This window comes from Panicum virgatum, chromosome 1N (genome assembly GCF_016808335.1).
Source record: "Panicum virgatum strain AP13 chromosome 1N, P.virgatum_v5, whole genome shotgun sequence".
In the NCBI taxonomy this organism is placed as follows: domain Eukaryota; kingdom Viridiplantae; phylum Streptophyta; class Magnoliopsida; order Poales; family Poaceae; genus Panicum; species Panicum virgatum.
The window spans coordinates 63,806,871-63,831,079 of NC_053145.1; the positions used below are offsets into that span (position 1 = coordinate 63,806,871).

The following is a 24,209-nucleotide window of genomic DNA, read 5'->3' on the forward strand; positions in this document are numbered from 1 at the left end:
AGGCAAGTTAAAGTTGTCACGGCGACATAGACCTGGGCAAACGTCGGGTCGGGTTCGGGTCGGGTCAAGGTCGGGTCACGGGTCGCATAGGACGGCCCGCGCCCGACCCGTACCTATCACCGGGTCGGGTCGGGTTGGCCCGTGCACCCTGCGCGGGCGTGTCGGGTCGGGTTTTTTTCGGGTTGGGTCGGGTTTTTTGGCCTTTGGGTCGGGTTTTTCGGGTTGGGTCGGGTTTTGGGTCAAAAATCACGGCCCGTGCCCGGCCCGTTGATTGTTGCGGGTTAAAAAATACGGCCCGCGCCCACCCGCCACGTAGCTCGGGTCGGGTCGGGTCGGGTCGGGTTTTTTTCGGGCGGGTTGGGTCGGGTTGTTCGGGTCGGGTGACCCATGCCCAGGTCTACGGCGACATGAACCACAGTCCACAGATGCCAGTGGATGTGGAAATAGCGATAATTCAATTTGTTCTATGTATTTGTTGATCGATTCTCTATCGTGTTTGAAGTCACGATCTCATAGCATCTGTAATTCTTAGATATTTGGGTTCAGTACTGAAGGTGCATCTCATCAGTACTGAAGCAAGCAGTATTGTACTTGTACCAGCCAAAGAAGTGGTAATTGCACTGCAATACTGCACGCGACCGTAAACTCTGAAGCTAAAACGAGTTCAGTTGCTCGCTGCCGGTCCAACACATTGCTGAAGCATCAAGAAAGTTCAGCATGACTGGACGTTAGTTTTTTTTTAATATAATCGGAAGGGTTCGTTTTAAAAATAAAATAAAAGTTCAGCATGACTGCGTGCCGACTAGACATTGTTTATGGTTCAGACGGTTAGAGCAAGGCTAATAATTTAGCTATCTGCTAGCTAAATGCAAGTGCCATGTCATATAAAGCCAGTAATATAGCTAGCTCATATAATGGTTTGGCTACTAGATTGGCTAAGAGGAAGAATATGCATACGATCTTTTATGATTTATATCTTTGTGACCACTCTTCAAATAAGGAGTAAGAATAGGAAACAAAGATAGCAATGACGGAGGATCACATGAAGTAAGAAAAAGGTGGGTGCATGTGCATCAATTGGCTGGGAGAAAGCTTCCTTTGTCGGTCCCTGTGTTTCAGCCGGTGTCGGGTACCATGATTAGGGGCACCCTAACCAGGGGACTAAATCACCCTTAAAACGCAAAAACACATGCCAGACAATCGGGCCCGCGAAGTCCTACAGCCTCCCTTCGATCCGAAGGAAAGGAAAGGACTCAAAGAAGCCCAATCCGCGGCCCAAGAGCATAGTGCGGCTCATCCGAACCCCCTCGAACCCGTGGGGCGAACTCCGCCTCGCTCGAAGGCTCCCCGTCGGGACCCTCGACAGTACCCCGCGTCTCCGCCTCGCTCGAGGGTAGCGAGCCTTACCCTCGAGCAAGCGGATCGACTCCGCCTCGCTCGAGGCCACCCCTCGACGGAAAGGGCAAAACGGCCATCCGTCCACCCGCCTATCGTACGAAGGCATTAAATGCTCACGACTCCGCCGCGGCACCCGGGTCAGACGGCATCAGGCCACCACTCCGCACAGTGGCTGTGATCAGGGTCTTATCCACCAACTCCGGTCACTGTACCGCCATCCCTGGCGTTGTGGCACCACTGTGGGAACCTGCGATGCACTGTGCGAACGTCCGCGGCGCTGTTCCTTCCACTGTGCTGCCAATTTCTTGTACTTCCCTCATACTTCCCTCACTGCAGGACCCTCGGACGGTATGGGCACGACCCTCGGGCGCGGCCCGAGCCTTGACCAGATCAAGACCCCGACCTGCAGGACCCTCGGAACGCTGCCCTGCCACGCCTGGGGGACGTACCCTCTACAGGAGCCACCATGCCGCCCGCTGGAGCTGCTAGGACGCCGGTGCGATCTCCGCAGGACCAAGGACGACACACAGGACGACTGCACGCCCGGCGCTTCACTCTCCAGTGCAGCACAGTGTACTTCCTACGGTAGTCGGCTACTGCGCACCCCCCATACGAGGAAGATGACGACTTCTCCCCACTCCCGTACATATACACCGCCCCTCCTTGTGTCTATAAAAGGGGGAGGCGGTCTCTGTCTTATCCATCTGGGCAGAACACTACACTCAGCACAACTCACAGAACACACACTCGCTCTCCTGAGCCCCGATATTGGCACTCGCCTCAATCATATAGTAGAGACTTGGGAGCTTCCCTCCCTTTCTCGCCTCACTTGTACCCCCTACTACAGGCACCCCGGTGCAAGATAATACAGTGCCCTCGCACACCCCCTTGCTGGACGTACGGCCCCACGGCCGGAATCTGGATAAACCGTGCGTTCCTGTGTTGCCTCTTGCATCAACCATCCAGAAAGAGAGATCACACAACACTTTTACTAATTGGTGCCGGACCGTCGGGTCAGAACACCGACAGCCGGACGAAATGCACAACGCCGGCTAGACCATCTCTCTCCGCCAGCAAAGAATCTTGTGAAGTGTCCTGCTATTTAGCCTGCTGAGTTGGCCTTATAATGCTTGCTCTTAGGCGAAGATCACAACCAGCAGTTTGAGGCACTTTGCAATACTCATGGTCCACCAACTGCGTGACGTGCCTTTTGTCCCGGAAGAGGTCCTCGGCAGACTGGAGGGAGGCCGGCCGGCGCCGCGAGCGCCACCATCTCGCCGCAGTGATGGGGGATGCGCAGAGGCGGGGTGGGTGGGGATCAATAACAGCCGCAGATGCTTGATCCAACGGTCGTCATAGCCTCCAAAGGGTGGACGGTATTTCATTTACCGTCCACTCCCGGTACCGCAGGCAGGCGTCCCGCCGGCGCGCCACCGCATCGCGGCCGCTTTCTGGGTCAAAAGATCCTTTCTCGAGTGTTCCTCCGGCGGCTGCAGTCGCAGGACGGCCTCAACGCCATTTCGTGCCGAACAGCGGCGGCAAGCCTCTCTCCGGCGTGCCCGTGCTCGCGAACCCCAATGAGACGGCGGCGATTCTGGTGATTGGGAAGCCCGTCCACTTGAGTGGCATGCGTAGCTTGAGACCGAGTTTATCTTCACGGCGGAGCACCTCTGCTCATGCGGCCGGTTACATTCAAACAAGCGATGGCGCCGGCGCACTGCGGATTAGCATCGCCTGGCCTTCCTGTCCCTGCCGCAGCCACAAGCAACCTGAACCGAGGGGGCGAGCGGAGGGGAGGGTCTCCCGCCGTTGCATGCGGCGCCGTGTGCGTGTCCAGGAAGAGGGTGGCGGCGGCGGCGGCTCGGAAAGGGACCGGCTGCCTGACCGGCGCGACAACGCGGGTGCGGCAAGTCAAGGCGAGGAGGACGCGGGTCGCGGGCAATGCTCGTGAGAATAGTGGCGCCAGGGCCTACGATTGGATCGATCGCGGCCGCTGAGATCCGATCCAACGGATGGTAACGACCCAGGGTGGACGGTATTTCGATTACCGTCCACCCCGGACGGTATTTCCTTTGCCGACCACCCTGGATGGGTCGTAGCCGCGCCGCGCCAGCCCGGAGCGCTCGACATCCTCTTTCCCTGGAGGCGTCTTCCGGGGGCAGAGCCTAACAGGAACGCCCTGGCGGCCGGCTCCGGCCGCCTGCAAGCGTCCGCGCCTGCTTCCGTTGCAGCTCACTCGCGGCAATCGGACGAACTCGTCGCCGCCGTGGCCGTCGGTCCAGTCAAGAATCCACCGCCGGCCGGGCGCTCCGCGACCGCGCATCGCTGGCATGTGGCGAGGGATCTCCGTGCCGGGTAAGATGGCCGCGCAAGCGTTTCCTCCATCACAGGCCACAGTACGTTGACCATGGGCCATGGCGGACGAACCACGGAGGCCTCAGTCCGTAGCTCAATGTATCCATGGCCATCTGCAAACTCTGAAGCTACAACAGATCAGGTTCTCGCTGCGAGCTCAACAGATTGCTGAAACATCATGAGAATTTAGCATGATCAACGCGGCATGGCCGGGAGCCGCCGGCGCGCCCTCGCAACTTGCAGGGCGTAGGGCTCCATCAGGGCGCCGAGGGTGACGGCCATGGCCGGCACGCTCCGCCGCGGCGGATGGTGCATGCAGTCGGGCGCCTCTTGGAATTGTGTGTTGTGGCGTAGCCATGTTCAGGAAGAGGGCGGCGGCACCATGGAGGGAAACCGCGGCCTGCCGACGCGGTGAACGCTGATTGGGAGCGCGCGTGGCATGCGTGGTCGGCCGGCAGCTACGGGCGCGCGTCGTGGACGACGCTCTTCAGAACAGAGGAGGCGGGGCCAGGGATTGGATGGATCACAGCCGCAAAGATCGGATCCAACGTACAGAAATGACCCAGGGTGGACGGTATTTCATTTACCGTCCACCCCCGGACTGTATTTCCTCCCCCGACCACACTGGTCGTAGCGGCGCGCGCTTGACGCGGCGTCTCGCCGGAGCGCCGGAGGCCTGGAGCGTCCACACCGCATCCGCGCTTCGATGGCGCCGTCATAGGGAACGCTTGGCCGAACGCACGAGGCCATCAGCCACGGTTTGCACAATAGGACGTTGCGGCTGGTGCCGCCGTGCCGGGCGCGTGCTCGTCTGCTGCCATTGCGACCTGTGCTCGTGGCGTTCGACCCTACTCGCCGTGCGAGCATCAGCGACGCGCAGTCCACGGCGATCGTCCGGTGCCGAAAGGGTGGCGCAGAAGGAGCTTCAGCTGTTCGGCGGCCATGGCTGCGCCACTGTTCGGTGGTTGTTTGGTGGCACAGAAAGCCGGCAACAAGGACGACGTCCGGCGATGTCAGGCAGGGCACCCCGGCCACAAACTTCGCGCCACGTCTGGCCGAAGGTTCGCCACATCGACGGACCCTTTCTGCAGGGATGCGCGTGGCCGCCCGGGCGGCGGAGGGCGGCGCCTGGAACAGTGCACGGTGATGGCCGCTTGTCGTGTGGCGCATTTAGTTTGCAGCTAAGCTGCTCATTCGTGATCAAACACAACGAACGGACGGAAAATCAGGTGTAGCAACTCGTCTCGATCTTTCCTACCGTATTGCACTATTGCAGAAGCTAGAAGAGAAACGGCCGGGCGAGCATGGTCGGCGTTTCAGAGTTCAGACACCCGTCTGCGCTGCCCTTGGGTTTCCCGTTTCACAGCGGCACAGGAGCTCAAAAATCCTGCGAAAATTCGAGAAGACGCGCAATGGAATGCCGCACCGTTGTGCAAAATTTCAGGCTGTGAGATGATGCACGGAGAGAGAAACGAAAATAAGAAGAAATCGCACGGGTGGACGGTATTTCAAATCCTCCACGAAGTTTCTGGCTGGCCGTGCTGGGCCGAGAGGCCTGCGCTAGCAAAGGAGGCATGACGGCCTCGTCGGCGGCGAGTACGTTGCCGGGGCCTGTAGCGCGGCACGGAAGCTTCGGGCCGTTCTGTTCGGCTCCAGCGGGGAACACTGCTCACCCCACCGGTCTGCGCGGTGGCGTGTCCATGTCGCGGAAGAGATCAGCGGCGCGGCACAGATGGAGGCCGACCAGCACGGCAGGCCGGCAGCTAGAGATGTGGGCCGGACGGTGCCCTTCAGAACAGAGGCGGAGTCGGAGCCAAGGACTGCAATCGTGGCCGCACACATCTCATCCATCGGACGGTAATGACTTAGGGTGGACGGCATTTCATTTACCGTCCACCCCGGTCGGTATTTCGTCCACCTTCCTCCCTGATCGTAGTGACTAGCAAAGCGCCGCGCTTCACGCCACGCCGACGCCTGGCCGGGGCACTTCGACGCCGTCGTACCAGGGAGTCCTCTCTGTGTGTAGGCGTCCTCCCGGGGTGGAGTCGCACAGAAACGGCGTGGCGGCCGCCGGCCGGCGTGCTCACCTGCTGCCGGCCGCTGCGGCTCGCTCGTTTGGCCAAGCTCGCCGGGCGAGAGGCAACGACGCCGGCTGTCATCTGGCCTGGCGTGACCGCGCCGCTGATTGCTGCAATTCCATCACCCACTGGCATGATTTAAAAAGGAAACCAGAACTGATAACGAGAAGAACGGCTGGACGGCATTTCAGATACCGTCCAGGTCCAGCAAGGTCCCCCGATTTCGCCGGGGCAGAGAAGCTCGAAGATCCTACAAGAATTCGGGTAGACTCGTATCGGATCACAGCACCGGCGTGCAAGGTTTCAGATCTAAACTTCATCCGTGGAGGGAGAAACGAAAATGAGAAGAAACCCAGAGGGTGGACGGTGTTCCAAATACCGTCCACCCCAGGTTCCCTTGTCCTGCAATGCGCCGGCCGATCCTTCCTGCGCCCGCGTCGCGTCGCTCTGCTCGCCGCTGCTGCAGCAGGTAACAGCTAATCCCGCCGTGTGATTGCAATCACGGCCATCTCGTAAGGCAATGTTACGAGATGTAAATCTGTCATGCGATTGGCCATGACCGTGTACCTTGGGACACGTTTGCCCTTGGGTGTCCCGTAAGACGATTTGTACGGGAAGTGAATACGTTGCCTCGGTAACGTATGCAGCGCTGTCCATGCAGCATTAAACGCATGGGCGCCATCTCTATAGTGGATGGTGATGTATGTGTGAATATGTGGGCAACTGCATATGCGTTACCCATGTGGCGTAGGACACATGGGGGCCGTTCGTGTGTGCTGGCACGAAGGGTCCAGACGTGGATATATATATATATATATATATCATGTGATTTTCTATAGGTACACTAATAAACGATTGCGTGAGTTAGAACGAGTACAAAAGGACTAGATATATAATAGGGAGAGTACGTAAGTATGCCACCGAATATCCACGTATATTGCCATATAGTTATGTTGGCAAAATTTTGGCGAGAACGTATAGGTCGTACATGCATGCATTATATCGTGCATACTATTATGTATTGACTGTTTGTTAGTATTTTCGTATAAATTTCTTTGTACCATGTACATCTCACTTTCAGTAATTTCAGACCTTATGTCGTTAGGGAAGTAGAAAAATAAATGCCTATGATTGAACAAAACCTATCTACTGGTTCAAACAATAGACGTGCGAAGTGAGTCTAGTAGTATGGTCGTTCTCGTTTCTAAGGTTAGGATCTTTTGGCCGATTTTGCCCTCCTTGATAGTTAAAGTAGGAATGTTAACGTTAAATGAAATCCTCGGTTGGTTTTCTTCGTATACCTTTTATCTCGTAATCAGCCAATCTTATCATACCCGTGACTCAATGACCATTCCAGTTAATCCAAATATCGATTCTTTCTACTATGGATCAATGTTCAGTTCAAAATCATATATCCTCATCTCTAGGCCATTCGTTCCGATGCCCAATGATAATCCATTCCAGCCCTCCTTGATGAATTAAGACATTCTATTGTTCTTCGAGTATTGATATCCTTTATTCTTAATCATTTTGATTCCTACCCTTAATATGGATTCACTTGCATTCTTGCTCGAATCAATGTGAATAAGTTAAAGATTTTAATCACCTGCATTATAGTCATCTTTCATGAACAGGAATGCAATATTGTTGCATTGCATAATCACACATTGTTTAGGTGTGGGTCTGACAAGGTGAAACCCGGATGACAAGCTAACTAATGTTATGTGTCCTGTATGTCTACGTAGAACTTTTGATGTTTTTGAAATCTGAAAAACCTCTCTGAATTTGTGCTGCTTGGATTGCTTTCTATGATTTTTCTTTTGTAGCGGTGATTGTCTTTCGAACTATAGTGCCGCGACGAGACCTAGTGCCTCGTATGGACGCATACGATTGTGCCGCTGGGTGCGCGCTGGCGCTTAAGTACGAAGGGACATGGACTGTTATGACTGTCTTTTTATGCAACCCATAAAATATTTTTCTCTACTTCGTCCTCTTTAAGGGGGTAGGCCCTAGACAAATAACGACGCGAACGGGCTGTTTTAGATTTGAGTTTCTGAAATAGTAGTACACTAATATGCATGGCAACATATGCATCTTGCCTCATGTAGTTCAATTAATAAACAATATCTAGCAAGAATATTCTTGAGAAAAACTTGCCTTGATGCCCTTTCTTTTCAGTTTCCCTGAGTTCCTTAAAACTCACCTGGACGTCTTTTCTATCTAGATTCACCATCAAATTGAGAATTTGATTCTTCTCAGAAATCTCCCTGATTCATATTCGTTGAGAAGCTTAGAACCTCTCTTCTTTAAAAATCCTACTTTCTACTAGTACGAGAATAATCAACCGGCCCTTTTCAGCCGACTTTGATGGTGATTGTGTCCACATATATTATCCACAGTCACTTGCTGCAAAAACGGAAGCCCTGGAGCTTTTTAGTGTGGAAAAATAATTGATTAGTTCGCACAGTGGCACGGTTAATCTCCAGTTGGATAATGACAGTAGAGTTGCTATGAAATTTATGTCTTTCGGAACCATGTCGAGCAAGGAATTCGCAAATCAGCTGGCAATATTTATACCATTAAAATCAGCTATATTGATTAATCTAGAAACTAGCATCCACATCGGTTGATTTTTATCCCTGAGTTTATCGATTGTTCTCCATCATTTCTTCTCCATTTAAATCTCGGGACGAGATTTTTTTAAGGGGTAGGATTGTAACACCCCTCAATTAGCCCTCAATTAGGAGTCTTAAACAAAATTTGAAGATTCAAATTGGGTCAAAAATATCAAGCACACGTGTTCCCTTCTGCCTCTCTCCCGTGCGTGGTCACCGTTAGGCCGGCTAGTGGGTTGGGTAGGAACGGGTTTTTTGGGGCGGGTCTTCACGTGAGCAATATTTGGGCGGGTGGGAATGGGTCGTCGAAGCGAGTGGGTCGGGGTGGGTTGGGTTTCCTCCGAGCGAGGGTCGGGGGCGGGTTGCGGTGGGTTGCGAGCGAACAGAGGCACAGAGCACGCGGCGTCGCCGAGCGAGGCGAGCACGGCGTGGAGCTCCTCGGCGGAGATCCTGCGGTCGTCGTCGCCGTCGGCCTCATCTGCCACATCCGCGGTCGCGGCCTCCTCCAGCGCAAGCTCGGCCGCCGCCGCCTCGGCCAGCGCGGCCGCGGCCGCTCCGCGTCCGACCACCTTGGTGACCGTGAGCATCCTGCTGAGGAGAGACATGGAGAGGACGTAGTAGTGGTCGGCGTTCTCCCCTAGCCAGACCTTGACCTTGACGAAGTCATACTTGGAGGAGGCATTGCGGGAGGGGAGCGCCAGCATCGAGCGTGCGGCGGCCGGGCGCGGCCAGGCGTGCAGCGGCCAGGACGGCGGCTCGCGGCGGGCGCGCGGCGGCCGGCCGTGGAGCTCGCATGGCGGCTGGCCGTGGAACTCGCGCGGCAGCCGGGCGCAAGCCCTGCGGCGGCCAGGCTGGCGGCTCGCGACGTGGCTCACGCGGCGCCGCGGCGGCCGGGAGCTGGCCGTGGAGTATTTGATGTTTATCAATTCCGTCTAGTAACGATTCGCTTTTCCGTGGAGATGCAAGAGAGCTCACATGGTGGCCGCAGGCATGGATAGTCCATGGCATAGATGATGGGTTTAACCCATTACGAGTGGGTAGGGGTGGGGTGGGTTGATTAGATGCATTTTTGGGTGGGGTTGGGTCTGGGGATTTGCATCTTGATGCGTGGGTAGGGGTGGGTAAGGGGCGGGTTAAAACCCATTAGGAGGGCTAGTCACCGTGGCCAAATTGGCCACGGCGCCGCTTGCTAACGCGCGCACCGCGCGTCCTCGCTAGTGCCGTCCGCGTCCATCTCGCTCGCTCGCTCGTTCGCCGCTATGCATACTCGCTCGCCCTTCGGCCGCTCTAGCGCGCGCCGCCGCCCATGCCGCCTCGCATCGCCGCCATGGCCACTGCCGCCTCTGCTCTCGTCGAGCCCCTTCCTCCACCCCACCCCGAACCAAACCAACCCCGCAGCCGGCTTCACCTCGCCCCCAGGAAGCTCACCGACCTTTTCCTCGCCGCTCACGACCGCCGGAACGCCGCCGCAGCGGCACAGTACCACTGCCGGACGCCGGCCGCCGTGGAACCGCCACCACGGACCACCTCCTCGCGCTCCAAGGCCACCTACAGGTCCGCGCCGATCTTCTCTCACTCCTCCACCCCTCCCTCGCCGCCGGCAAGCCCTCCCATGGCCGGAATCGCCGTTCCCCTTTCACCCCTCCCATGTTTTCGCGACCAGGGACTCCAGACAGCAATAGAAAGAATCCCAAGGTGTTTTCTGCGAAGTCCATGACTTAGGTGAATAGTGCTGCGAATGGTTGTTTTGCGATAATTGGCTGAAATTTTGAAAAATCATAGTAAATCATAGAAAAATCAGAAAAATGCAAACTAAAATTTGTTGGATTCCTTGTTCTAAGATCTACAACTTTTCTTACAGGTTGATCTTTATTTTCTAAATAGTTTTTGCTCTAGTTTAAATATTAGTTTAAGTGGTTGTAAACTTTGAAAAATGCATAGTAAATCATTAAAAAATCATAAAATAGAAAATAAAGATGTTTTGTAATCCTTGTTATTAGATCTATGCAATGAACCTATAATATGACATGTGTTGGTGTAAAAATATTATCCTAGAATTTTATTCATGCTTGTTAGGGATAAAATCATATATGTAGTTATGTTGTTCATTTTGCTGCGAATTTTTTATGGTAGATTAGTAATGTGATGTATGTGATGTGGTAAAAGTTTCAGATTTATTAGTGCACATGTCCATGAGTTATTGATTTAACTTGGTTAGTGTTTAATAAATAGTTTATGAGTAATAGGAATATGCCTAAATAATTATGCTTGCCGATAAAACATGAAAACTTCATGCTAGGGTTGTTTTCTATTGTGTTGTCACTAGTAAATATTTTATGTTCGGAACATATAGGTTGCTAATCAAAAATAATTTTTATTAGTACTTAGGCATGTTGTATTAGAAATATTAGTTTCTTTCCATATATAAAAGATCATAATAAATCCATGTAAAATAAATTGTTAGGTATAATTATATGTTATAATTTGTAAGAATTAGTTGTGCTATTAAATTGTATTCATGCAATTTAATTTGTTTCTAGCATTTGTAGTTTCTCTTGTTTTCTGCCCTGCAAATGTAACATTTGGTGTATAATCTTGACATAATAATTCTGTAGGATGCTAATCATGATAGAATGGACTAGGAGCAGAGTGTATACTATACCAGTAAAAACCTAGTTTAATGTATGCTAAAGTCATTAGCTAGCAATTTTCCTTTCCGGTACGACGGTCGGGTGAATTGTGTAGCTTTGTTTATTTGTCTGTAGGTTTAATATAGAAAATATTTCATACAAGATGTGTGTCATTGCTATCGTGCTCGACCTTGTTACTTTATGTACATAACTAATTTGATTATTGCTCGATCAATGATTGCATGTGTATGTGTAGAAATATGCATTGCATTAATTGGTATCTCATATGCACTCATATAGAATCGTAGCCGAGGACGTCGTCTCTGAGTTGGTCGTGAAGTCCAGAACCAACAATACAGGACCAGGAAAAAGTTCGTGAAGACCCAGCCCAAGGTCGCAAGTAATACTAACCTCGCTCAGCAAAAGGCAAGCCCCGGTGCACATTCTATTATTTGAAATTATGACATCTATATATGTATTTATTACTTGTGCATTACGTTTCAGGAGTTGATTGGAACCCTAGTTGCATGATCCCTAGGTTTCTCTGAATTATACTAGCATGTATAGGACGATAGAAATGCTATGCTTAATACTTCTCGATAGAAGTCGAGTGATTTCTGGTCACTCGCGAGATATAGGATATCTCGTTATTTTTGAGTATATGGAATATTGGAATAGGTTGGAGAAGGAAAAGAAAATGGAGACCAGGTCTGTGTCAATTAAGGACCGTTCGTTGTCTGGCCCTGTGATCGAGTTTAAATTGTACTAGCCGCATGCCGGGAGTAGGAGGTAGTCGAAACCGGTAAGCCGAGTACTGCCTTGTTTCGAAAGTATAGAACTTCTACCCACCCCTTAGGGCAGTCGAGTGGCCGCGGAGAATTGGGATGCATATGTTTACTTTTGGCGGTCTCTCGTAGGGCTCGGTTGACTATATGCAGGTGGGGCGGTTCTGTAGTTCGAGGCGGGGAGGAGAATGGTTGGTCCGTATGGTCCGACGGGGCTAATACGTGCCGTGTTGGTTAGGTCCACCTTGCAAGGTTAAATCGGATCGATTCGCCGTCAGTCGCTCTCGGATATGGGCACCTTGATCGCAGCACCGCATCGTTGTAATGAGTTGGAATATGAATGATATGTGAGGAGGATTATTTTGAACTGTTATTTAATGCTCCATCATGATTGCTCTAGTTAGGAGGCAAATATTACATGATGGTTACCATACAAAAATCCTGGGCTAAAATATGGAAAATAAGGATCCACTTTTAGTTGTTTTTCTGCAAAATAAACTACCAGCCAGAAAGCTTTGCATGTCTAGATATGTGGGCTAACTATACCCAATAGTCGGGTAAGTCTTGCTGAGTATTAGTATACTCAGGGTTTGTTGTTTACTCTGTTTCAGGTATAGAAGCTAACTAGAATTCGCATCAATGGGCTCGATGTGACGTCCTCATGTGTTCATAGTTATCGTTTTGTTTTATTGGTTCTCCATCAAATTTCCTTCTCTCAGGTCATATTCTTTTTCCGCTACTGTCATTTATTTTATGTAAATTCTAAATTTAAAGCTGTTTTGTACATTTTTATGTTATCTATTTTTGTGAAATTATATCATGCTGGTACCGTCTGCGCTCGCCGTTATGCGAGACTTCTGGTGTGTTTCGGTCGGCCTGTGGGTTGGAAACAATCTGTCAGGTTATACTTAATTAAGCTAATGCGTCTGATGCGTTCAAATGATGGCCATTACGCTTAATTAAGCCTTTTAACTTGGCGGTTCTGTCACAAGCATCATTCATCCTTATAACTCCCAGTAATCCTAACAAGCCATATGGATCAGGTGGTGACGTCCCCCCCTGAATCTTTTGAATCTGATCCCGAAATGAATGTGCAGCTGAAGGCATCTGCTGCATCCTGAAAGGATTTTGAGTCTGCGGCTGCTGGTATTGCTGCAAAATTTGATCGTATGGTGCCAAACTAGGAGGAGCTTGATTGAGTGGTCTTAGTCCAATATTTTGAGTTCCAGCATTCTGGACCTGATAGAACATAATTGAGATTACTACCATGATTCAACAAAGGAGCAACATAAACATCAAAGTTCAATCATGCAACAGTGATACATCCGTGATAGGTTAATCATATGGCTGTTCTAGGAAAATCATGGCATACTTACGGAGTTAACACCGTGCTGGTGTTGCTGACGATTTGGTGGGTAGCTACTTCCTAAATTAAAGCCAACTGACCTTGCCATCTGTGAAGACGTGCATATCATGTCAAAAAAAAATAAAGGGAAAATTATTCAAATTTCAGAAAAACATGAACGTACAGGGTACTGCTGTGTTTGCATTACAGGTACATTCTCATGAAGTTGTTCCTTATGACGCAACTCCATAGCATAATCTGAAGAGTTACCTGATAACAGGAGGGGTTATTATGATGTCCAAGTTTGTTGGTGTATATTGAGCCCATCTATAGAGGCCCATCTATAGGCCCATGTATAGGAACTATATATCCCACCCTTTTAGGGTTTGGAGGAATACAAGTCATTATTCTCTCCTACATGGTATCATTTGCTTAGGTCTCTTCTCCTCCCATGGCAGTCGCCGCCGCCGCCATGGCTGGCCGGCCGCCGGCGCTGCCCCTCCCTTCCCTCTCCTCCTTCTCCTCTGCAGCGTGGATCCCGGCTGCTGCTTCCTCCTTTGCCCCCGGCGCCGCCCCATCCCTCTCCTCCCTCCCTCCCCTTTCCTCTGCTGGCGCCGGGTCCTCTGCTCTGGCCACCGCCTCTGCTCCAGGGGAGCCGCGCGTGTGGGCCGTCGCCTCTGCTCCGGGGGCGCAGCGCGTATGGCCCCAGTCCGCCGCTGCGCCGCCGCCGTGCTGGTAGCCGCCGCGGGCGGTCCTCCCCCCGCCCCGGCCCAGGCCGCACCTGCACCTGGCGGCCCTGCCTCGGGCGGCCCTACCCCTGGATCCGTTTCCTGGGCAGGGGGGCGCCGCCAACACCGCGCTGGCCGCGGTTCCTGCCCCCGGCGCGTGGCCCCAGGGCTGGCCGCCCCGATCCGCCGCCGCCCTGGCCGTGTCCGATGCCGCGGGGGCCCTAGGCGCCGCTTCTGCTCCTGCGCCTCCCCTGTTCCGGGCGACCTGGGCCGCTGCAGCCCCCGCGGCCCCTGCTGCTGCGGCGCTCGCCTTCGCCGGGGCCGTGCAGCCCGCGCCTGGGCCTCCTCGGCCTGTAGCCCCCGCGGTCGGCCCCGCGACCTTCGTGGTCCCTGCGCCTCCCGCGAACTTCAAGGCCCCCGCCCCTGCGACTGCCGCTGTGGCCTGGCGTGCCCTGCGACGCGAGCTCGACACGCTTGCTGCCATCGAGCAGACCGCTGCGGTTCGCTGCACGAGTCCAGAGTTTACGGATGCCGCGTGGGCGCACGCCGCGCAGGCCATCGCGCCCGCCGCGTAGGCCGCGCAGGCCGCTGCCCCCGGCGCGTGGCTGCCCCAGGGCGCCGCCGCCGCCCCGGCCGCCAGATCCACCTTCCCCGGGGCCCCTGGCGCCGCCCCTGCTGCCAAACTTCCCGTGCATGCGCCCACGCCCGCGACGGCCGCGGTGCCCGCACCCCTGCATGCGCCCGGCCCCCTCCTTGGTGCTCCTCTCCCCGGCCAGACCGGGGGTGGGGGAGGCCGAAGGCGTCATCGGCGGAGGGGGCCTGATGGTGGTGCTCGGGGCACTCCGGACCCGACTCCGGCTCCCACTCCTGCTCCTGGAGGTATGCCCTGGCCATCCTTCAGCGCCCCATGGCCTGGGCGCATCCCGATGTGGCCGGTTCAGGGTCAGGGGGGCCCTCGTCCTCTGCCCCGGCCGGCGGCCATGCTCGCCGCTGCTGCCCTCTGTCCGCGCCGTTCTGGACCCACCCGCTCCACCCAGCCAGTAGCCGACATGGCCTGGGGGTGGGACCAGGCCGCACTGGCGCCGTCATTCAGCGCCATGGGGCGGATGCCGCCGGTCAGCACTGAGTGGATCGCCGACTCGGGTGCCTTCTTCCACCCCACCCCACACGCCGGTATCCTCTCTTCTGTCCGACCCCCACACCCCTCTTCTCCATCTTCCATCATGGTTTGTGATGGGTCTTGTCTTCCTGTCACCGTCGTGGGTTCTGCTCCTGGCTCTTTTCGTCTTCCCAATGTCCTTGTTGCTCCTCATATGGTTCATAACCTTCTTTCCAGTCGTTAGTTTATAGCTGACAATTTTTGTTCCATCGAGTTTGATTCTTCTTACCTCACTGTAAAGGATTCGGCCTCCCGGCGTCCGCTACTCCGGTGTGACAGCACGGGACTCCTTTACACCCTTCGCCTTCCTTCTTCCGCTGCACCACTCTCGCCTTCTTCTACAGGCACCCCCGGTGCAAGATAATACAGTGCCCTCACACACCCCCTTGTTGTACGTACGGTCCCGCGGCTGGAACCTGGATAAACCGTGTGTTCCTGTGTTGCCTCTTGCATCAACCATCTAGGAAGAGAGATCACGCCTCACTTTTACTAGTTGGTGCCGGACCGCCGGGTCAGAACATCGACAGCCGGACGAAATGCACAACGCCGGCTAGACCCTCTCTCTCCTCTTCTCTCTCCGCCAGCAAAGAATCTTGTGAAGTGTCCTGCTATTTAGCCTGCTGAGTTAGCCTTATAATGCTTGCTCTTAGGCGAAGATCACAACCAGCAGTGTGAGGCACTTTGCAATACTCATGGTCCACCAACTGCGTGACGTGCCTTTTGTGACAGAATCGCCAAGTTAAAAGGCTTAATTAAGCGTAACTGCCATCATTTGAACACATCAGACGCATTAGCTTAATTAAGTATAACCTGACAGCCTGTTTCCAACCCACAGGCCGATCGAAACACACCAGAAGTCTCGCGCGACGGCGAGCGTAGACGGTACCAGCATGATGCAATTTTACAAAATAGATAATAACATAAATATTTACAAAACAGCTTTAAATTTAGAATTTACATAAAATAAATGACAGCAGCGGAAGAGAATATGACCTGAGAGAAGGAAATTTGATTGAGAACCAATAAAACAAAACGATAACTATGAACACGTGAGGACGTCACAACGAGCCCACTGATGCGAATCCTGGTTAGCTTCTATACCTGAAATAGGGTAAACAACAAACCCTGAGTATACTAATACTCAGCAAGACTTACCCGACTATGGGTATACATAGCCCACTATCTAGACATGCACGGCTTTCTGGCTGGTGGATTTATTTGCAGAAAAGCATCTAAGGGTAGATCCTTAATTTCAAGATTTTAGCTCCAAATTATAGTTATAAAGTTGTTACACATCTATGATTTGTAGATCTATAACAATCAATGTGAAAACATAATTGATTAAATAACATCAACATGTATCATACTATTTCGTTCCATTTGCTTACTACGATGTGACTCGGAGATCAAGGTGCTCATGTCCGAGAGCGACTGACGGCGAATCGATCCGATTTAACCTTGCAAGATGGACCTAACCAACACGGCACGTATTTGCCCCGTCGGACAATACAAACCAACCATTCCCCTCCCCGTCTCGAACTACAGGACCGCCCCACCATCATATGGTCAGCCGAGCTCAACGTGAGACCACCAAAAGTAAACATATGCAACCCCATTTCTCCGCGACTACTCGACTACCCCAGGAGGTGAGTTGGAGTCCTGTACTTTCGAGATGAGGCAGTACTCGGCTTACCGGTTTCGACTACCTCCTACTCCCGGTATGCGGTTAGTACAATTCAAACATGATCAGCAGGGCCGACAACGGTACGGTCCTTAACCGACACAGACGGGGCTAGACAGTTCCCGTCCGGTCTCCAATTCTTTTCCTTTCCCCCATATTCCAATATTCCATAATCAAATCATAAAGACATCCTGTATCTCGCGAGTAACAGGGCATTACTCGACTTCTACCGAATCCTAATTTTAGCATGGCAAGGATAACGACATATACATACTAGTATTCCGACCAATGGAACCTAGGAATCATGCAACTAGGGTTTCATCCAACGCCTAGAAACTTAATGCATAAGCAAGTAAATACATATATAATATTTCATAAGTTAAAATAATAGGTTATGCTCCGGGGCTTGCCTGGGATTAACACTAGGTCAGTGTTTGTTAGATGACACTCGATTGGCGAGTATTCCGGTCCAAGCATGTACTCCTGGTTCTTTGCCTCTTCTGAATATGTCCACCAAACATCGTCTTCGTGTTCGGTTCCAATATCATGTCCTTCACGTGGTTCATCTATCGTACCTAAATGAGGTGTAATAATGCATATGTATGAATGCACAGAGGTACAATAGACAATGCATCAAAAAGAGCAAGCAAGACAGACACAAGGTCACGACTGAGCATCCATAAGCATGAAAGTCATGAGCTAGCTTTAGCAACATGCAAATAATATCAAGCTTAAACAAGAGTTGCATGAGCAACATCTAACATGTCATACATGACTTATGATCACCAGAAAACATAGCATCCAACCCCAAATTAATTTATTTAAAGCTTTTCTTAATTTATTTAGATATTAAGACATATAGCCATATATATATAATCATACATGTAAAGTGCACAATAAATTCTACAAAAATCACAATAGATCACCAATACTCCTAATAGTCTACTGCATAAATTTCACATGTTCAGGTTATATATTTTATTGATTATAAAACAGACAAATCTTTATTGCACTTAATCGTGTGAGAGCAAGTTAAATGTAAAACTTCATATTTTCTGTAAATACATGGCCATATTATATTTTTTTAGACCAAAATAACATCATACAAGGGCAGTGGAATCACATTTTCCATTTTTACACATTTCTATTATTTATAAACTATTTACTTAGAATTCAACAAGTTAAATCAAAAACTCGGATATACTGCCATTAATGAACTTGAAATTTTTACCACAGTTCACACATCACAAGAATAGCCTATCATAAAAATTTCATATCATTTAGAGCACTATAACTGCAGTTATGAAAAAGACAAGCAACACTAGCATTAAAACCTTAACAAGCATAAATCTATTTTTACAGTAATTATTTTCAACTAACACCCATCATATTATGATTCCACTGCATAGATCTACTCACAAGGATTCCAAAACATCTTAAATTGCTATTTTACGATTTTTCTACTATTTTCTATGGATTTTCAAAGTTTCAAGCGATTTGGTCCCTGAAATACTATTCCTATGAGTCTATGACATTGTAGAAAACCCCCTGAACTTGTTTGAATTGCTGCACGAAGTCCCTAGTCGCGAGTTGAAGCAGAGCAGCAAGGGGAAACGACGATTCCGGCGATGGGGATGCTTCCCGGCGATGAGGGAGGGGTGGAGGAGCATGAGGGCGACTAGGACTACCTGTAGGTGGGCTTGGTTGGGGTTGGGGGCGACCGGAGAGGGCCGGCGACGGGAGCAGTACCACAGGCGGTGATGGCGGCGGCGCTCTCGCCGACGGCGAGGCGGGTCGACGACGGGGAAGCCATGGGAGGATTCATCAGGGTCGGACGGAGTAGGGGCGCTCGGCGGTGCGGCGCAGGGGCGCGTGCGCGCGGCTCGCGGCGAGCAGCAGCAGGCCGGCGGCGGCATGGCTCGGGAACGAGCGCGGAAACTCGCGGAACGCGCTGGAACGAGGAGAGCATGAGCATTAGTGCCTCACCTAGCTTCGATTTGAGCCGCTAGACGAAGAAAATGGTGGCCGGAGCTAGGAGTTCCACGTCGAGGTGGAGCTCGATGGCCATGGATGGCCGGCGGCCGGAGAATCGTTTCCCGGCCGTGCGGTGGTCGGGCTCATGTCAGAGGGGCTGAGGAGGAAGCTAGAGAGGTGAGGGAGCTTCGGTTGGCGGCAATTTGAAGATGGTGGGGCGGAGGTCGGGGATTTGGCCGGCGGAAGCGAGCTGCTCGAGCTCTGCTCGAGAAAGAAGAAGGAGAGGAAGGAGAGGGCAGTGGGCCACCATCTCGCCGCAGTGATGGGGGATGCGCAGAGGCGGGGTGGGTGGGGGATCAATAACAGCCGCAGATGCTTGATCCAACGGTCGTCATAGCCTCCAACCGTCCACCCCGGTACCGCAGGCAGGCGTCCCGCCGGTGCGCCACCGCATCGCGGCCGCTTTCTGCTTCAAAAGATCCTTTCTCGAGTGTTCCTCAACGCCATTTCGTGCCGAACAGCGGCGGCCAGCCTCTCTCCGGCGTGCCCGTGCTCGCGAACCCCAACGAGACGACGGCGATTCTGGTGATTGGGAAGCCTGTCCACTTGAGTGGCATGCGTAGCTTAAGACCGAGTTTATCTTCACGCCGGAGCACCTCTGCTCATGCGGCCGGTTACATTCGAACAAGCGATGGCGCCGGCGCACCGCGGATTAGCATCGCCTGGCCTTCCTGTCCATGCCGCAGCCACAAGCAACCTGAACCGAGGGGGCGAGCGGAGGGGAGGGTCTCGCGCCGTTGCGTGCGGCACCGTGTGCGTGTCCAGGAAGAGGGTGGCGGCTCGGAAAGAGGCCGGCTGCCCGACCGGCGCGACGACGCGGGTGCGGCAAGTCAAGGCGAGGAGGACGCGGGTTGCGGGCAACGCTCGTGAGAATAGTGGCGCCAGGGCCTACGGTTGGATCGATCTCGGCCGCTGAGATCCGATCCAACGGATGGTAACGACCCAGGGTGGACGGTATTTCGATTACCGTCCACCCCGGACGGTATTTCGTTTACCGACCACGCTGGATGGGTCGTAGCCGCGCCGCGCCAGGCCGGAGCGCTCGGCATCCTCTTTCCATGGAGGCGTCTTCCGGGAGCAGAGCCTAACAGGAACGCCCTAGCGGCCGGCTCCGGCCGCCTGCAAGCGTCCGCGCATGCTTCCGTTGTAGCTCACTCGCGGCAATCGGACGAACTCGTCGCCGCCGTGGCCGTCGGTCCAGTCAAGAATCCACCGCCGGCCGGGCGCTCCGCGATCGCGCATCGCTGGCATGTGGCGAGGGATCTCCGTGCCGGGTAAGATGGCCGCGCAAGCGTTTCCTCCATCACAGGCCACAGTACGTTGACCATGGGCCATGGCGGACGAACCACGGAGGCCTCAGTCCGTAGCTCAATGTATCCATGGCCGTCTGCAAACTCTGAAGCTACAACAGATCAGGTTCTCGCTGCGAGCCCAACAGATTGCTGAAACATCATGAGAATTCAGCATGATCAACGCGGCATGGCCGGGAGCCGCCGGCGCGCCCTCGCAACTTGCAGGGCGTAGGGCTCCATCAGGGGGCCGAGGGTGACGGCCATGGCCGGCACGCTCCGCCGCGGCGGATGGTGCATGCAGTCGGGCGCCTCTTGGAATTGTGTGCTGTGGCGTAGCCATGTTCAGGAAGAGGGCGGCGGCACCATGGAGGGAGACCGCGGCCTGCCGACGCGGTGAACGCTGATTGGGAGCGCGCGTGGCATGCCAGGTCGGCCGGCAGCTACGGGCGCGCGTCGTGGACGACGCTCTTCAGAACAGAGGAGGCGGGGCCAGGGATTGGATGGATCACAGCCGCAAAGATCGGATCCAACGTACAGAAATGACCCAGGGTGGACGGTATTTCATTTACCGTCCACCCCCGGGCTGTATTTCCTCCCCCGACCACACTGGTCGTAGCGGCGCGCGCTTGACGCGGCGTCTCGCCGGAGCGCCGGAGGCCTGGAGCGTCCACACCGCATCCGCTTCGATGGCGCCGTCATAGGGAACGCTTGGCCGAACGCACGAGGCCATCAGCTACGGTTTGCACAATAAGACGTTGCGGCTGGTGCCGCCGTGCCGGGCCCGTGCTCGTCTGCTGCCATTGCGACCTGTGCTCGTGGCGTTCGACCCTACTCGCCGTGCGAGCATCAGCGACGCGCAGTCCACGGCGATCGTCCGGTTCCGAAAGGGTGGCGCAGAAGGAGCTTCAGCTGTTCGGCGGCCATGGCTGCGCCACTGTTCGGTGGTTGTTTGGTGGCACAGAAAGCCGGCAACAAGGACGACGTCCGGCGATGTCAGGCAGGGCACCCCGGCCATAAACTTCGCGCCACGTCTGGCCGAAGGTTCGCCACATCGACGGACCCTTTCTGCAGGGATGCGCGTGGCCGCCCGGGCGGCGGAGGGCGGCGCCTGGAACAGTGCACGGTGATGGCCGCTTGTCGTGTTTGCAGCTAAGCTGCTCATTCGTGATCAAACACAACGAACGGACGGAAAATCAGGTGTAGCAACTCGTCTCGATCTTTCCTACCGTATTGCACTATTGCAGAAGCTAGAAGAGAAACGGCCGGGCGAGCATGGTCGGCGTTTCAGAGTTCAGACACCCGTCTGCGCTGCCCTTGGGTTCCCCGTTTCACAGCGGCACAGGAGCTCAAAAATCCTGCGAAAATTCGAGAAGACGCGCAATGGAATGCCGCACCGTTGTGCAAAACTTCAGGCTGTGAGATGATGCACGGAGAGAGAAACGAAAATAAGAAGAAATCGCACGGGTGGACGGTATTTCAAATCCTCCACGAAGTTTCTGGCTGGCCGTGCTGGGCCGAGAGGCCTGCGCTAGCAAAGGAGGCATGACGGCCTCGTCGGCGGCGAGTACGTTGCCGGGGCCTGTAGCGCGGCACGGAAGCTTCGGGCCGTTCTGTTCGGCTCCAGCGGGGAACACTGCTCACCCCACCGGTCTGTGCGGTGGCGTGTCCATGTCGCGGAAGAGATCAGCGGCGCGGCACAGATGGAGGCCGACCAGCACGGCGGCCGCCGGTGGAGGGTGCCCGCACGGCAGGCCGGCAGCTAGAGATGTGGGCCGGACGGTGCCCTTCAGAACAGAGGCGGAGTTGGAGCCAAGGACTGCAATCGTGGCCGCACACATCTCATCCATCGGACGGCAACGACTTAGGGTGGACGGCATTTCATTTACCGTCCACCCCGGTCGGTATTCCACCTTCCTCCCTGGTCGTAGTGACTAGCAAAGCGCCGCGCTTCACGCCACGCCGACGCCTGGCCGGAGCCCCGGAGCACCCGGGGCACTTCGACGCCGTCGTACCAGGGAGTCTCTCTGCGTGTAGGCGTCGTCCCGGGGCGGAGTGGCACAGAAACGGCCTGGCGAGCTTGGCCGGCGTACTCGCCTGCTGCCGGCCGTCGCGGCTCGCTCGTTCGGCCAAGCTCGCCGGGCGAGAGGCAGCGACGCGGCTGGCGGAGATGGCTCCGGCTGTCATCCGGCGTGACCGCGCCGCTGATCGCTGCAATTTCATCACCACTGGCATGATTTAAAAGGGAAAGCAGAACTTTTTGAGGAACCAGCCCTGGGCGCCGACGCCGGTGGCGACGAGCTCGACCTCGCCGCCGAAGGCTCGGGCCGTCGTGAAGAGCGGGACGAGCACGTCGCTGAAGGCGTGCCAGTAGGGCTCCATCTTCCCCCACGGGATCACCTGCACCACCACGGCGCCCGTGCGCAGAAACACCATGTTGGTCAGCCCGGCGCCGTGCGCGCCCACGAGCACGTCGCACGCGTCCACCTCGCGCGCGACCGCGTCCATGCCCGCCGTGAACTTCGGCTCCATGCGCACCACCTGGAACCCGGACCTCTCGATCGCCGAGACGATGGCGTCCGCGTTCACGAACCGCCGCGTCGCGCCGCGGAGGATGATCATGAGCCGTGGCTTCGTGCCGCCGGACCTGCATGGGAGCGCAACTGGCGGTACCGGCAGGGAGTAGGCGCCCCGGACGAACAAGCGGAAGGTGAGCATGTCGTAGCCGTTCGGGGCGCGCGCCGGGTCGATGTCGAAGTCGCGGTGGCCGCGGAGGCCGACGATGAGGTGCGTGTAGCAGCGCACCTCGCCGTCGGCGTCGAGGTCGACCACCGCGTACCGCGAGAGCGCCCCGAGGACGCGCGCGTACTTTTTGAGGAACCAGCCCTGGGCGCCGCCGCCGGTGGCGACGAGCTCGACCTCGCCGCCGAAGGCTCGGGCCGTCGTGAAGAGCGGGACCAGAACGTCGCTGAAGGCGTGCCAGTAGTTGAACGTCAGGCCGCCGAGCGCGAACACCACGGCCGGCACGCTCCGGCGGACGGTGCAGTTGGGCGCCTCGCGGAGGCTCGACAGGTTGAGGGACCTGGCCATGACCTCGCGGACGCCGACGATCTTGCGGGACTGCGAGCGGATGCTCCAGGTGGCTGCCGCGGTGGTGGCGAGCTGCGACGGCGGTGGGATGAAGTAGACCGACGACTTGTTGGCGCCTCTCGCCGTGCGCGCGTCGCCCCACATCTCGCAGCCGTCGTAACGCCGGTCGGAGAGGTCGCAGATTGGCTTCAGAGGAGGAGGTACAACAGAGACCGGTGCAATTTCTTCACCTGCAAACAAATGTAATGTAGAGAAATTTCTCAAAATACATTAAGCTGCAATGACTAGCCATTGGGATTTGCTGAAGAGAGGTGCATATGAATGGATGGACCAGTGAAACTTTTGTAACTCGTGGCTTCTTCCTGGGACTGCGCTGTGGGTACCGGAGATTCTGGCATCATATTGGCTGCAAAATGTTTGTCAGAATTAGTAGGTGATCGATCTTCCAGAAAACGTTGCGAGTTACCGCAGCAGCGTAGAAAACTTTCGTTGCGGAAGAGGCGAATCTCTTGTGAAACATGCTCAACTGGACTGCACAGACAGACATTGTCTAGACGGGAGCCGCACCTAGAGGTGGCTGTGCATGACCGTTCATCTTCTCCGCCGGCGAGCCTGCACCCCAGTTTTCCGGCGAGCCCCGCAAGAGAACTTGGATAGTTCAAAACAAGGCCGTGAGCGAGATTGCGAGAACCAAGCCGTACATCACAACTCACAAGCTTGGCGATTCGCCATAGCAGCTCACCGTTACCGCCATGGACCGGGAACTGCGGCGGCACAGAGAGCAAGACCACTGCCCCGACGAAGAGGCCGGCGAACAGCGCGATGGCGAGCTTGCTTTCCATGAGCGCCAGCCATAACCTGTTGAAGGGCTTCATTTGGAGCGGAAGCGGCAGCAGATGGTTCTGGTTGGCATTCAGGAAACCGCTACGGCTTCTCGGAATTCTGTGCTCCTTGACTCACTCCCATGGAATTCTGCGTTTCGCGCCATGACTCATGGGCTCATGGCTACTGGAAAGGGTAAG

At 54.5% G+C, this 24,209-nt stretch overlaps 3 protein-coding genes across 3 annotated transcripts; 1 reads left to right on the forward strand and 2 right to left on the reverse strand.

Moving 5' to 3' along the window:
• The first annotated feature begins 9,635 nt into the window (after positions 1-9,635).
• Positions 9,636-11,613, forward strand: LOC120654253. The gene is made up of 2 exons (XM_039931769.1): positions 9,636-10,000; positions 11,377-11,613. Exons 1-2 carry the CDS (start codon positions 9,753-9,755, stop codon positions 11,453-11,455), a joined length of 327 nt encoding a protein of 108 aa, XP_039787703.1. The 5' UTR covers positions 9,636-9,752; the 3' UTR covers positions 11,456-11,613.
• A 1,160-nt stretch (positions 11,614-12,773) lies between these two features.
• On the reverse strand, positions 12,774-13,722 carry LOC120653764 (probable NOT transcription complex subunit VIP2). Its single transcript, XM_039931439.1, has 4 exons — positions 13,391-13,722; positions 13,238-13,315; positions 12,851-13,100; positions 12,774-12,787 (listed from the first exon to the last, which is right to left on the reverse strand). Exons 1-4 carry the CDS (start codon positions 13,454-13,456, stop codon positions 12,774-12,776), a joined length of 408 nt encoding a protein of 135 aa, XP_039787373.1. The 5' UTR covers positions 13,457-13,722.
• Positions 13,723-14,155: 433 nt separating this feature from the next.
• LOC120653765 (rRNA 2'-O-methyltransferase fibrillarin-like) lies at positions 14,156-14,629 on the reverse strand. The gene has a single exon (XM_039931440.1). It carries the CDS (start codon positions 14,627-14,629, stop codon positions 14,156-14,158), a length of 474 nt encoding a protein of 157 aa, XP_039787374.1.
• Positions 14,630-24,209: the final 9,580 nt, after the last annotated feature.